The 11,440-nt window shown below is 45.2% G+C and overlaps 1 protein-coding gene across 1 annotated transcript; it reads right to left on the minus strand.

The window, feature by feature from the left end:
* On the minus strand, window positions 1–10,968 carry jcada (junctional cadherin 5 associated a). The gene is made up of 4 exons (XM_053342439.1): window positions 10,444–10,968; window positions 7,408–8,361; window positions 3,173–6,759; window positions 1–2,299 (listed from the first exon to the last, which is right to left on the minus strand). Exons 1-4 carry the CDS (start codon window positions 10,818–10,820, stop codon window positions 2,265–2,267), a joined length of 4,953 nt encoding a protein of 1,650 aa, XP_053198414.1. The 5' UTR covers window positions 10,821–10,968; the 3' UTR covers window positions 1–2,264.
* Window positions 10,969–11,440: the final 472 nt, after the last annotated feature.

The following is an 11,440-nucleotide window of genomic DNA, read 5'->3' on the forward strand; positions in this document are numbered from 1 at the left end:
TACTGTACAATAGCACACACTTGTCTCTATTCATGATCATTCTTAACGATCATTTCAAATATAGACAAATATTGTGCCTTCAAAAACAGTTCCCTTTTCACAATAATCTAAAAATACCTTGATTTCTGATTTAAATATGTAGCATAACTTCTGAAAATAAAATATACATTATATGAAATATAACAGTTGTTTATTGGATAGACTATATAGTACCAAATGCAATTATATGCAAATACACCTTCTCTGTGACGTCTTACGCATTTCATGCACAAAAAAAAGAAGAAAAAGAAAAAAAAAGATGCCGCGCATACAAAAGAAGCTGTACATACTTCTGTATGAAAATAGAAAATATCAAAGCAAGATGTGCACCAATAGTCTATATGTTACAAAGAACCTGCAGTACAAAAAGACCTACGAGAATGACCAGATAACACATTACCTGGAACACAGAGGTACAGGGACTGGGTTGATAACAGGACAAAAACTACATTTGTGAGGAGCTTCTACTGATGATCTTGAGTCAGAGCTGCTTCCTCACAAGTCAACAACCAGATCCAACGGCTTCAACATCACATACAGCTGGATCAAACAGGGCTTTACGGACAACAGCAACAGTCTTGCAGGTGACAGGGTCAAACAAGCAAACCAGAAGTTGCAGTTTTAGCTTTGAATTTGGTATTAAACCCAGTAAATGTTGATGTCCAAATGCATAGCGTAAAGTTTGGTTTGGTATGATTTGAAATTTCTTGTATTGCTACCCCATAAGTAAAGTGAGTGTAAACCAATTGCCAGTTATGCCCACAACTTATAAAGCACTGATATGTCAACATTAAATTACTGAACATGTTCAGATACTGTGATTAGTATTCCAAAAGCAATGTTCTGTACAGCATCAATATTAAGCATATTTAGCTTAATATTCAATATTATTGCCAAAACAACTTCAAATGTTTCTTTTTTTTTCATGAAAGTAAAATGAATTACTGATGTTCAGTTTAAATGAGTTAAATTAGAATACTGGATGTATGACACACAAATGAAGTTCTCCACAGAAACAGTGTGTACAAGGCACACTACGATCAATATAGCTACATCTATCACTTCCTGCAAAAGAAGCACTTCTGAAATCACACATAAACTAAGATGTGAACAAAGCAAACCACACGGTTAAATATAGACTTCTGTTAATGCCACAAAATATAGTTTTCTTCTTGAACAGTATGAGGATTAACAAAAATAACACCCAAATCAGACAGTTCTGATACATGCTGCGATGGCTAATGCTGAGACTGACGGCGCTGGGGAACAGGGAGGGTGCGAACATGAATCCCACCGGGTCTAATCTCTGAGTACTTGAAGAGATTACCAGGTGCCTCGCTGGTAACATAAAGCCAATCATCTCAGCAGTGCCAATCTAACACTTGTACCAAAAGAAGAAGCTTTAAAGCAGACATTTAAATGAGATCAGCTCCTCGAAAAGGAGACTTACTACTCAAATCATGTCACAAACGCCCTGTGTACAACGACTATATTGCTCTTGAGTGAATCTATTCAAGGACCACAGTGTTTCTCATTGCAATCCGGGCTCTGAGTACATTCTATATCACACAAGTATAAGAATAAAGAGCAGGGGGTTTCATTATTAGTAATACACCCAAAGACTACACTTCCAAAAATCTAGTCTTTTCTTAACATAGATAAGAAAATATACATTTATTCAGCAATTAAATGTCTTAAACTGTTTTTTTAATACTCTTAATAAAATCTTATACCTCTTTCTTATTTACATTTGGTGTAGATTAATACTGATTGTAATGCAATACTGTTGCCATCTTTTCTATTTTTTTCTGTTACATTTCTTTTGTTTGAAGAGCAGAAGCACTTTTACATTCATATTTCAACACTAAAGCTCAGCACGGAGCCAGAGTGCAGACGGGAATAATGACATGCATTTTTCCAAAAGCAAAATAAGACAACTTCAAAAGGAGGAAGTCCGCTTGCTGTGAGCAGATAAACTTTTGAGGAGTGGACGGAATGGAAGGACGAGGTTGAGAAGGCCTGGAGAATTGGCACCAGCGGCGCCTTTATTTGGCTGTAAAAATGCTCCTGCAGCACCAGGACAGTTTTGTGAGGAGTAATGTGTAGCAATATTGGACGGGTCACAGCTGACTAAGCTATGAGATGAAATGAAAGCCTTTGTTGTTGGAAAAAGCTGTTAACTCGAGAAAGACAGATTTCCACAGTGGTGAAGGCAGAGTCAGAGGTTACACTCTCTCCACTCGACTGGGGTCGTAGGAGTCTGATGAGAAAAGAGAGGAAAGAAAAGATCAGGCAACACAATTGAAAACAAGATGGAATTTTATTATTTGGCCATAAAAGGGTGGAAATTAAAGGAATAGTTCAACATTTTTGGAAAACACATTTAAATACTGTCTTTGCTGGAGTGAGATGAGAAGAATCTAATTTTTGTGCATTAAGTATGAAGCTGATGATGGAGAATTGGTCGGTCAAGCTTAAAGGCTAGATGCCGCTAAATCCTGCACACTTGTCTTTTAAGTCTTAATAAAGACTAAAGGCAGTGGGAAAGAGCAAGCCTAGCTTGATCCAAGTGAGAAAATAAGCCAACTAACATGCTGCATCTCATTTGTTTCATCTGTACACAGAAAGAATTGTCAGAACTATAATTTGTGGTTTTAGCTGGGTTACGTGCTGCAACTGTTTCTTGACCGACAAGAGCCGTATCCAGTGACTGTGACTCTGCACAGCATCCAGGAGTCTTGTCATTACTATGAAATTGCCAGGTGTGGAACCATCATACCATTAGATAGATGAAAACTTTTGGGCCCACTCTTCAGAGGAAGCAATGCCACAAATATGCCAGCTTAAGTATGGAGGTATGACAGAAAGGGACGATAGGGACAATATAGCCTAGGATGACAATTTCCCACTACATCCCATCTTTAGCTAGGCTAATCAAGTCTTGACTCCAGATCCATACTTAACACAGAGATATGATTAGTATTAACCTTATAATCTTACTCACTCAGAACAAACATATTTCCTTAAGAGGTGAACTGCAACATAATCACAATCAACAATGTACCTATTTACACAATAGCTTGTATCCAAATTGTACAACATAAGCAAAATAAAATGGTTCCTGCACACTCACCTGAGACAGAGAGCATCTCCTCATCCTCCATATTTGAGGGGCCACAGGTCCCAGTGCTGAAGCTGAGTGGCAGAGTTATTTCTCTCTTGGGAACGCTGCGAGGTTTAGGAAGCAGAGGAGGCTTCTGGAGCCTGGTGCGCTGCTTTGGTTTGGGTATCTGTTCTCCCTCAGCGTTTTGTGTCGGTTCGCCTCCGCTGACTTCTGCTCCATTGTGTCCATCTCTCACCTTCTCTACAGGCTTTTCTTTGTCGTCTTCCACAATTTCCAGCTCCACCTCTTCTGTTTTTAATTCAACAACTACTTCTCTACTTCCTTCCTTTCCTACCTCTAGTGCAATCTCAACAGTCACCTCTTCTGTCTCCTCTTCTTGTCTTTGCTCTCCCTTGCATATCCCTTCATTCTCTTCTTCAACTTTACATTCTTCTTCAGGGTCTCCTATCTTGTCATGTGTTTCATGTGCGTTCTCATGTTCATCTAGGTTTTCCTCGTCCTTCCTGTCTTCTTTTTCTGCTTTCTTGTCCTCTTCATCCTCTTGTTTCTCCACAACCTCCCTCTTTGTCTCTTCTTGAACCTCGCTTTCGTCTCTGTCGCCATCTCTCTCTACAGAATCAGCTTCTCCTTCGGACTCTGAGCCTTTGAGGCTGAGGCGTCTTATTCGAGACACTGAGTCCAGCTCTTTGAAGCGGGCCATTCTGTCTGGGGTTGACCTGCCCAGAGATGTGGCAGATGAAGAAGCAGAAGAGCTTAGCTTATCTTGCAGGGATTCAATTAGTTTGCATGTTCCACCACGCCCCTTCTTCTCTCCTGTACACGTGCTCAGTGCTAGCTTTTTATCAGGGGTGACGGGTAGGGATAGGGGAAGGTTACTGGGTGGAAACTCGGGCAGGTCCAGTACTGCTGCTGACTGAGTGTCAATATCTTGGTTGTCTTCACCATCATGGTTGCTGTGCTTTTGTCTGTCATCTTCCACTCCAGGGTCTACTCCCGATCCTGTCTCATTGACTTCCTCTGTCTCAGCTCCCTGGACAATCAGGGAGTCCTCTTTGACTTGCTCACACTCTCCTATCACCTGCTGTTTCTCTTCATCTTGACTTGGAAAATTCTCAGCTACACTAGTGACCATATCATCCTCGTTGTCCTCTGATTGTATGTCTGCCACGCCCAATGCCTCCACTGGAACGTCTATACCCAGGATTCTGGCAGCCCTCTGCTCGATCGACTCATTTTCAGGGATGCCCTTTGCGCATTTGACCTCATACAGATTGCTAAGGTCCTCTGCAGGTAAAGCATTGGCTTTCTCCTGAATCAGTAAATTCTCCAGGTGCTTATCTGCTATTGTTGACTCATTCTTATAGTTCAGAGGCTCAGAGATGCTGTATCTCTCATTGCCATGATCGCCCTCAAACACAAAAGAAACCTCCCTTCTCAACCTGGTGACATGCGGGGAACCTTCACTCTTAGGTGATCTGTTACTTTCGCTCCTGGTCCTACAGATGCCCAAACTGAGCTCACCCCTGAATTGTAGTATGTCATCTGATTGAGCCTTTCTCTCAGTCCTCCCTTCAGCCTGAAGCTCTTGATTCGAATTGTGCTCAGGGATACCACTATTTTTAACAAGTGCTGTCCTGCTCTCCCACGAGAGCTGTGCTGACTGACTGAGCTCCTTGTGATCAAGTGGAGATGGGACAGACAGTGAGCGCTGCATTGGCTCCCCAGGACCACCTGGAGTCTCTGTGTAGACTGTTAGCCCCACATCCCTCAGCAAGGACTCTTGAGGGACTGGGATGTCCTGCCTATATAGCCGGTTTGATTCACCGTGTAGGGACAGTGAGGACAGGAGGCAATTGTCTCTTGGGCCTGGACACGGGATTATGGACACCTCATTTGTTGATGGTATGTTATTGGTCTGTGGCCTGGAGAAAGCACTTCTCATTACCATAGAGTCTAGATCAGCAGTAGAAGCAAAAGATTTTGACCTTACTTTAATGTTGTTGGGCATTTCCATGTGCATGGGTGGAAGACTGATTGCTTCCCTGCCTGGTTCTGGACCAGCATTGAAATGTGCTCCTGATTTAAACCGATCTGATTTCATCTTCACTCCATCTAAATCATCAATGCTTTGACCCACATTGGGTCTCTTGCTGATGGTGTCTTCCATCTCCTTATTAATGCTCTCCAGTTCACCAATGGCATCACAGGGTCGTCGGTTTACTGGCTTTAAGAGGAACTGACCAAAGGCCACTTGCTCCGCACTTTCTGGGGGACTGGAATTGCTTTTCCTGGGAGATGATGGCTGCAGGTCTCCCTGATTAAATGGGGAGGATAGGTCTTGTAAGGGTTGCACCAATGGTGGTTGTGTTGGGCTGAGGCTGAGACGGGAAAAGGCGCTGTTGCTGGAGGGATGAAGGTTTTTCTGGCCAGTCATGGGGTAACCATAAGAGGAGTTACTGTCTGCCCCCATACCACTGTCTGTGGTTGTATCTGAGGCAGACTGAACAGGCTCTTGTACTCCAGGAGGGCTCTGGGGTTCTGGACTTTTCACCACCGTCAAAGGTGAGCCAGTCTGAGTTTCCTGGTTACGATATTGGTTTCCTGGCCAGGACCCAGCATAACACAACTCTTTGTCTTCACTGGCTTGAAGTGCCCAGGCATCTATAATCTCCTTCCTTAAAGGAGCTCTCTTGTAATTCCTCATGGAGGATGTGCTGCTGGTGTGAAAGTGAGAGTAGTGGGGTTTGATGGGCATCTCGTTCACAGACTTGCTTCGCACATTGTGTGTCTCTTTGAGGCCTACAGCAAAAGTATCTGTGTTGGTGACAGTCAGGCTTGGTATTGTCTCATTGTTGTTCTGATCTGCCGCTGAGTCTTTGTTGATGTTAGTCGGTGTGTGAACGGGAACAGACACAAGGCAGAAGATGGTCTCACTCACTCTTCTCTTGGTGTTCCTGTTGTTTTCCGGCCCAGATTCTGGGACAATTTTCTTTACTTGAGTGATGGTTTCTGCAAAGACCTGATCTGAGCTGGACCCCTGGCGAGATGATGCTCTTGTTAATGGGGCCTGGAAGGCTGAAGAGGGCGATGGAGGAGGACGTTGGTTTTTGGGATATCTGTTGTTGCAGTTTTGGTCAGTTGCTGGGAAGTTATCGACAGTCTCTTTGTGCAAATTGCTGTGCCACCTGTTATTGTCATTGTCGAAGTCGCTAGAAGACGTCTGGTTAGCATCATCTGCCAGTTTGGCAGCGATGAAAGGCCCCAATGGCGGGGGCAAAAAGGCACTGTCGTCGGATACAGGCTCCGACACGGTGACGCTGGGAAGCTCATTGCGGATGTGGCGGATTTTGTCAGCGTCCGTCAGAGAATTGCCAACCAGGGATGAGGAAATGTGGCGGATGCGGGGGTCATCGAAGGGGATATATTGGACCCCTCCACCGGGGCGCTCCTGGGTAGTATACACAGGATAAAGCTGCTTCTGGCTGGACATGCTTCTCTCTCTCTGGGGATCAGGCCAGGAACCTGCTGGATGCCTGGTGAACCAGTGAGATCCATCTGGAGCTACCTGTATCTGCTGGTATACATCTCCTCTGTACCTAAGAGTAGAGCAGCACAGTTGCACTTTATTTACATAACAACGACTTAAGAAGACATAATGCACAGGATTGAAATAGGAAAGCAGAGGCTTACAAAATAAATACAATGATACCAACCAACCTAATTATATTGCTCTCTTCCAGTGTTTGTTTGGTGAGTTCATTGCATTGGACAGTTACATTTGTAAACATAAACAGGTATCACCAGAGACCATAGAACAAACACTGGAGAATCTCCATTATAAGTGCACAACATAAAACCTTTTTGAGAAGATCTATCTGAATATGACTTGGGTCTTACTACTGATGTACTATAGATGTACATGACACCATCTCTGGATATGCACAATAAGCGAATTTTCCTACAGTAAAATAAAATGTTTATAATAATCTCTCCTAAAGGTTTCTTGAAAGGTTTGGTGTATGTTGATAATATATTTGGTTCTCATCAATTTATTTCTTAACTAAAATGCAGCTTTTGTTTACTCCTGAATACATCAATTAAAGACAAAAAACAACAACTGTCTCTTAAATGAGGGGAGCTGTCAAACATTAAAGATTCAAGCTAAATACTTATAGACATTACAAATCTTATGTCACTGTTGAATTACCCTTAACTTAGGTATCCTTGTAAAAAGAGCAATTTACCTGTAGTCAACAGCAATTTCACCATATCCCCGGTGCCCCCCTCCCATCATTGGGGCTCTCTTATATGATGGGGGAGGGATGTATCCTGGAGGTCCAGAGTCCTGTGCAAAATAGTCCAACTGGGTGTCACCTGTCCTTGATAAGGGAAGTGGTGTTCTATCCCTGGCCTGGGAAATAACTGAGTCTCTCCCAGACAACACCTCACAGCTTCCCCTGATCTGCTGGTGCATCTCGTAGGAGGGAGGTCTAGGGGGTCGGGTGAAGCGGGGCTTTGGTGTCATTAAGAGTTGGTTGGCACTGGCTGGCCTCCCATTCTCCGGCCAGCGGGCTGCCCTGTAAAGGTTGTGGTGTGACAGTGGGTGGCCATTGACCCGCCTGTACAGTTCCTGACCAGATGAAGCTATATCCACATATTGCAGGCTCTCAGGCTGCAGCATCCTTGGCAGGGACTGGGATTTGGCTTTGGTCCTGGGGTGGACTACCATGCCCTCTGGTGTCCTGGCATGGAGCCGCTGCTGCTCATGTGCCCAACGCTCACCCTCACTCTGTGACAGCTGGCGGCCAAAGCTCACGGCTGGTCGCCACTCATCTGTCCCCAGGCTCTGGCACTTTCTCTCACTCGCCATCCTCCACTGATGGAGAGCTGCCTCCCTCTCTCTCGAGCGAGCCTGAGCCTGAGCCTGCGCCTGGACCTGGGCTTGAGCCTGAGAATGGGCCTGCGCCTGGGCTGCCCAGCGCTGCCTCTCCTGGGCCACCCTCTGACGCTCCTCTGCAGGCACCTCTTGGCCTCTTGCTTGCTGAGGCCCCTCTGGCCTGTTGTAACCCCCCTGCCCTGCTCCATGGGACTCTCGGAGGTCAGCATAGTCCAACAGCACAGTGAAGTCCTGGCCTCTCCTTCTCCAGTAGGACACATCCTTGGACTGTGACTGCGGACCTCTGCTGCCATCACAGAACCTTTGAAGAAACAAGGTGTCAGTATGCTTCAAGAAAGTTATTGTCAGAAGGTTGAACAACGTATTCTCCCAGCTTTCCTACGTTCTTAGCAGGGCTAGTACCATGGCTCTACAAAACCAACAATCTGACAAGCACAGCTACTTTACACAGCATGTGGCCAGGTATGATAAGTTACCAGTGTGATTAGTCAGAACCATTAAATGTCAAGTAGTACTGAAAGGAAAAGAGGCCAAATAAGTCTACAAAGTGAATTAATCTCCCACTAGATGGAGACAGATGACCACGAGTAGCAGTGCAGTGTCTGGTAATTGTGATTTTTCTATGGGGTATAATGAACACATTACACAATGACACACTATGGCTGTTAGTCGCGGATGTCCTCCAAGACAGATCAACAATTTAGAGGACGTTTCATTGACAATCTCTATTGGACTGTCCCTCAGCTCCTAATGTGAGGAAATGAGATGCCTCTCACTGAACCAGTGTAAGGAAAGCTTTTATTATATCTCTGAGAGAGTGTTTGATGGCAGACCTGATGGGCTACAACAAGGCGCAGTGGTCTTTCGATCGAGCTGAATTCAGGCTATTTGTGGAGTGACTAACTGACAACGTAAACAAAATGCATGCACATGTGTACGGCCCCTCGAGGCTTAGGCCACTGAGCGTCCTTGACATTTCCATCCATGATCATCACTGGCCAGAGATGTTTTCTAGGGGAAAATGGGGGGAGCAGCCATGTCAATCTGCTCATTTTGAGGACATCTCATGTAAGATGAGTTACCATCATTAGTCTAATTGGGTCTAAGTAGCACTGCCTAATGGGAGTGCCAAGATAGGCCTGTTCCTTATCTAAACTAAAGCTGCCAGGCAAAACGGATTTGGATGAGGGTAAAAAAAGAAGGATGAACAAACAACAGACTGAAATCGCAGAACATATGTCTTAGCTATTCCCACATTCCCAATAGAGTGCTCTGATAGCACTGGCAGAGCAGTGACATGAATATGCGGATTACTCCTCTCAAAAATAAAACCAGGAATTGAAAAAAAGTTTAAAAAAAAAAAAACCTCTAACACACCCACTGACTTTATTCAAGGTCATTTGACTATTTTCAGATGCTCTGTCACTGGCTGGTGGCAAAAAGGGATTAGTGAAAAAAAAGAAAGTCCGCCAAACAAAATGTAAGGAAAAAGGGGGGGCGGGGGGGGGGATCTGACAAGCCTGTCTAATTGTGTGGACATGGGAACAGCTGTATTGACTTTGTCTCAGTTACAGCACACTAACCCCCAGAACTGGTGCAAATATGCAAACTAAACAACACTGTTTTCAGGAGAAAACAGATTGGCTGCAGCCAGGCGATATCTGTGGAGCTATCAAACGTTCCAACAGCCCTTACCCGAGAGGGTTTCAATTGCATAACTCCAGACTAAGCTAAATATAGCCTTCCCTCCATATACATATTCAAATAAACCCTATATAAAGCCTTGTATTATTGATGGGGTATGAATTATATATTAGGTATAATGCTTGTGAAACAGTGGAAGATGGCTGGGCATGTGGGTCATGTTTGCTGGTAGTATCTGTAGGGGAGTATTTTGACAAACCTGGCAACCTGTGTGTGTAAGACTGGGCATGCTCAAATGGGACACATAGGTTTGCCCAAAAGCTGTTTTGATTACAACTGCAAGGTCCCGTGTGGCAGATTAAGACTCCAGCACACATTATCCCTCCTCCCCTGCCCAAGACTTGATTGGGAAGAGGAGGAGAGAGGGGAATAGAGATGAAATGAGAGGAAGGGACACGCAAGGGGAAAGACAGAAGTGAGAGAGAGAGGCAGCAGGAGGGACCGACAGACAGTGTGAGGCAGTTCCATTTAAAATGTGATGCAAAATCCCCATGCAAAACTTGATTAGCTATTACATTTCATGAATCTGCTCCATCAAGGCACCATAGCAATGAATGATTGTGCCGTTATTCAATAATGGATGATGACAACCTGATCAGCATAGTTGATGGCATGCAAAAGGGTCCACCAGACAGGAACACATCACTAGTCTCAAGGTACAGTGCAGACTACATCTTACCCGCTGTCTGAGGTCAGCGACTCTCCTAAGGAGTGGGTGTCTATCTGGCCTCGGCTCTCACCCTCCCGCCTGGACTGGCTCCTGTCCCTGGGTTCATTGTTGTTGCTGGGACAGCTGCCTGCGTACACTTGGGGCTGCCTGGTTCCGCCGCTGTTCCCATAGGGTACCGCGGACCCTCTTTCATAGCCATTCACTGTCCTGGAGCCGGGCCTGTTCTCTAGGATTTCATGATGTTTGCTGTAAGACGGTGGTGAGGATGAGGAAGCCTGGTGGGACGAGGATGTGGGGACCGGGGTGGGGGTTGGGGTGGAAGAGGGGGTGGTATGCTTGGGCAGCTTGTATCCATGAGAGATGAGGAGGTCCTCCACGCTGTACATGGTCGCATTTGTTAATGCTGGTGTGTTTGCTTTTTTCCCTCTCTCTTTTTTCTTTTTCTTTTTTTTGAGAGAGGAAGGTAGGTCGGTTGTCAAGGCGTCTCTGCTTCTTCCCTACGTGCAGTGGCAGGATCACCGGCACAGCTGCGCAGCTGAGGCCATCACTGAGAAAAAACAGACAGAGGGGGACGACATGAAGAGACAAGACGAGAAACAGAATAAGAAGGTGACGGTAAAACCATTATCCCTGCTACCCGTGTCCACATTCTGTCAAGGATCCCAACTCATATGGACAGTTGAGAGCTTGGAACAAAAAAAGAGAAACCCCGAACCCAAATTGTGAGCCGCCACGACAAAACCGAGATCACCCGCCTTCCTAGCTGCCTTTCCCTCCCTCCTCTCTTCTCCAGTCCTCCTAGCAACAACCCTCTTTCCATCTCACTCAGAGAGCGCCGACACCAAACCCGTCCATGTCCAGAACCATGGCAGACAGAGGAGGGGTAAACAAACACACTCGAAACAAACCCAACATTGCACGATCATCAGTGGTGACAGGAGTTTCAGAAGGCTGCTGGTTGTGCAGTGAAACCACAAAATGTCACTGTTTACAATGAGCTCCCGGT

The sequence above is a fragment of the Scomber japonicus genome, chromosome 21, assembly GCF_027409825.1.
Source record: "Scomber japonicus isolate fScoJap1 chromosome 21, fScoJap1.pri, whole genome shotgun sequence".
NCBI classification, from domain to species: domain Eukaryota; kingdom Metazoa; phylum Chordata; class Actinopteri; order Scombriformes; family Scombridae; genus Scomber; species Scomber japonicus.

What these genes read in the sequence shown, in the direction of transcription:
- jcada (XM_053342439.1), bottom strand. Translation starts at nt 10,820, where the DNA reads ATGTACAGCGTGGAGGACCTCCTCATCTCTCATGGATACAAGCTGCCC. An exon ending in TCGCTGACCTCAGACAGCGG is followed by an intron (nt 8,362 to 10,443) that starts GTAAGATGTAGT and finishes GTTTCTTCAAAG; the next exon opens with GTTCTGTGATGGCAGCAGAG. An exon ending in GGAGATGCTCTCTGTCTCAG is followed by an intron (nt 2,300 to 3,172) that starts GTGAGTGTGCAG and finishes TTTTCTCATCAG; the next exon opens with ACTCCTACGACCCCAGTCGA.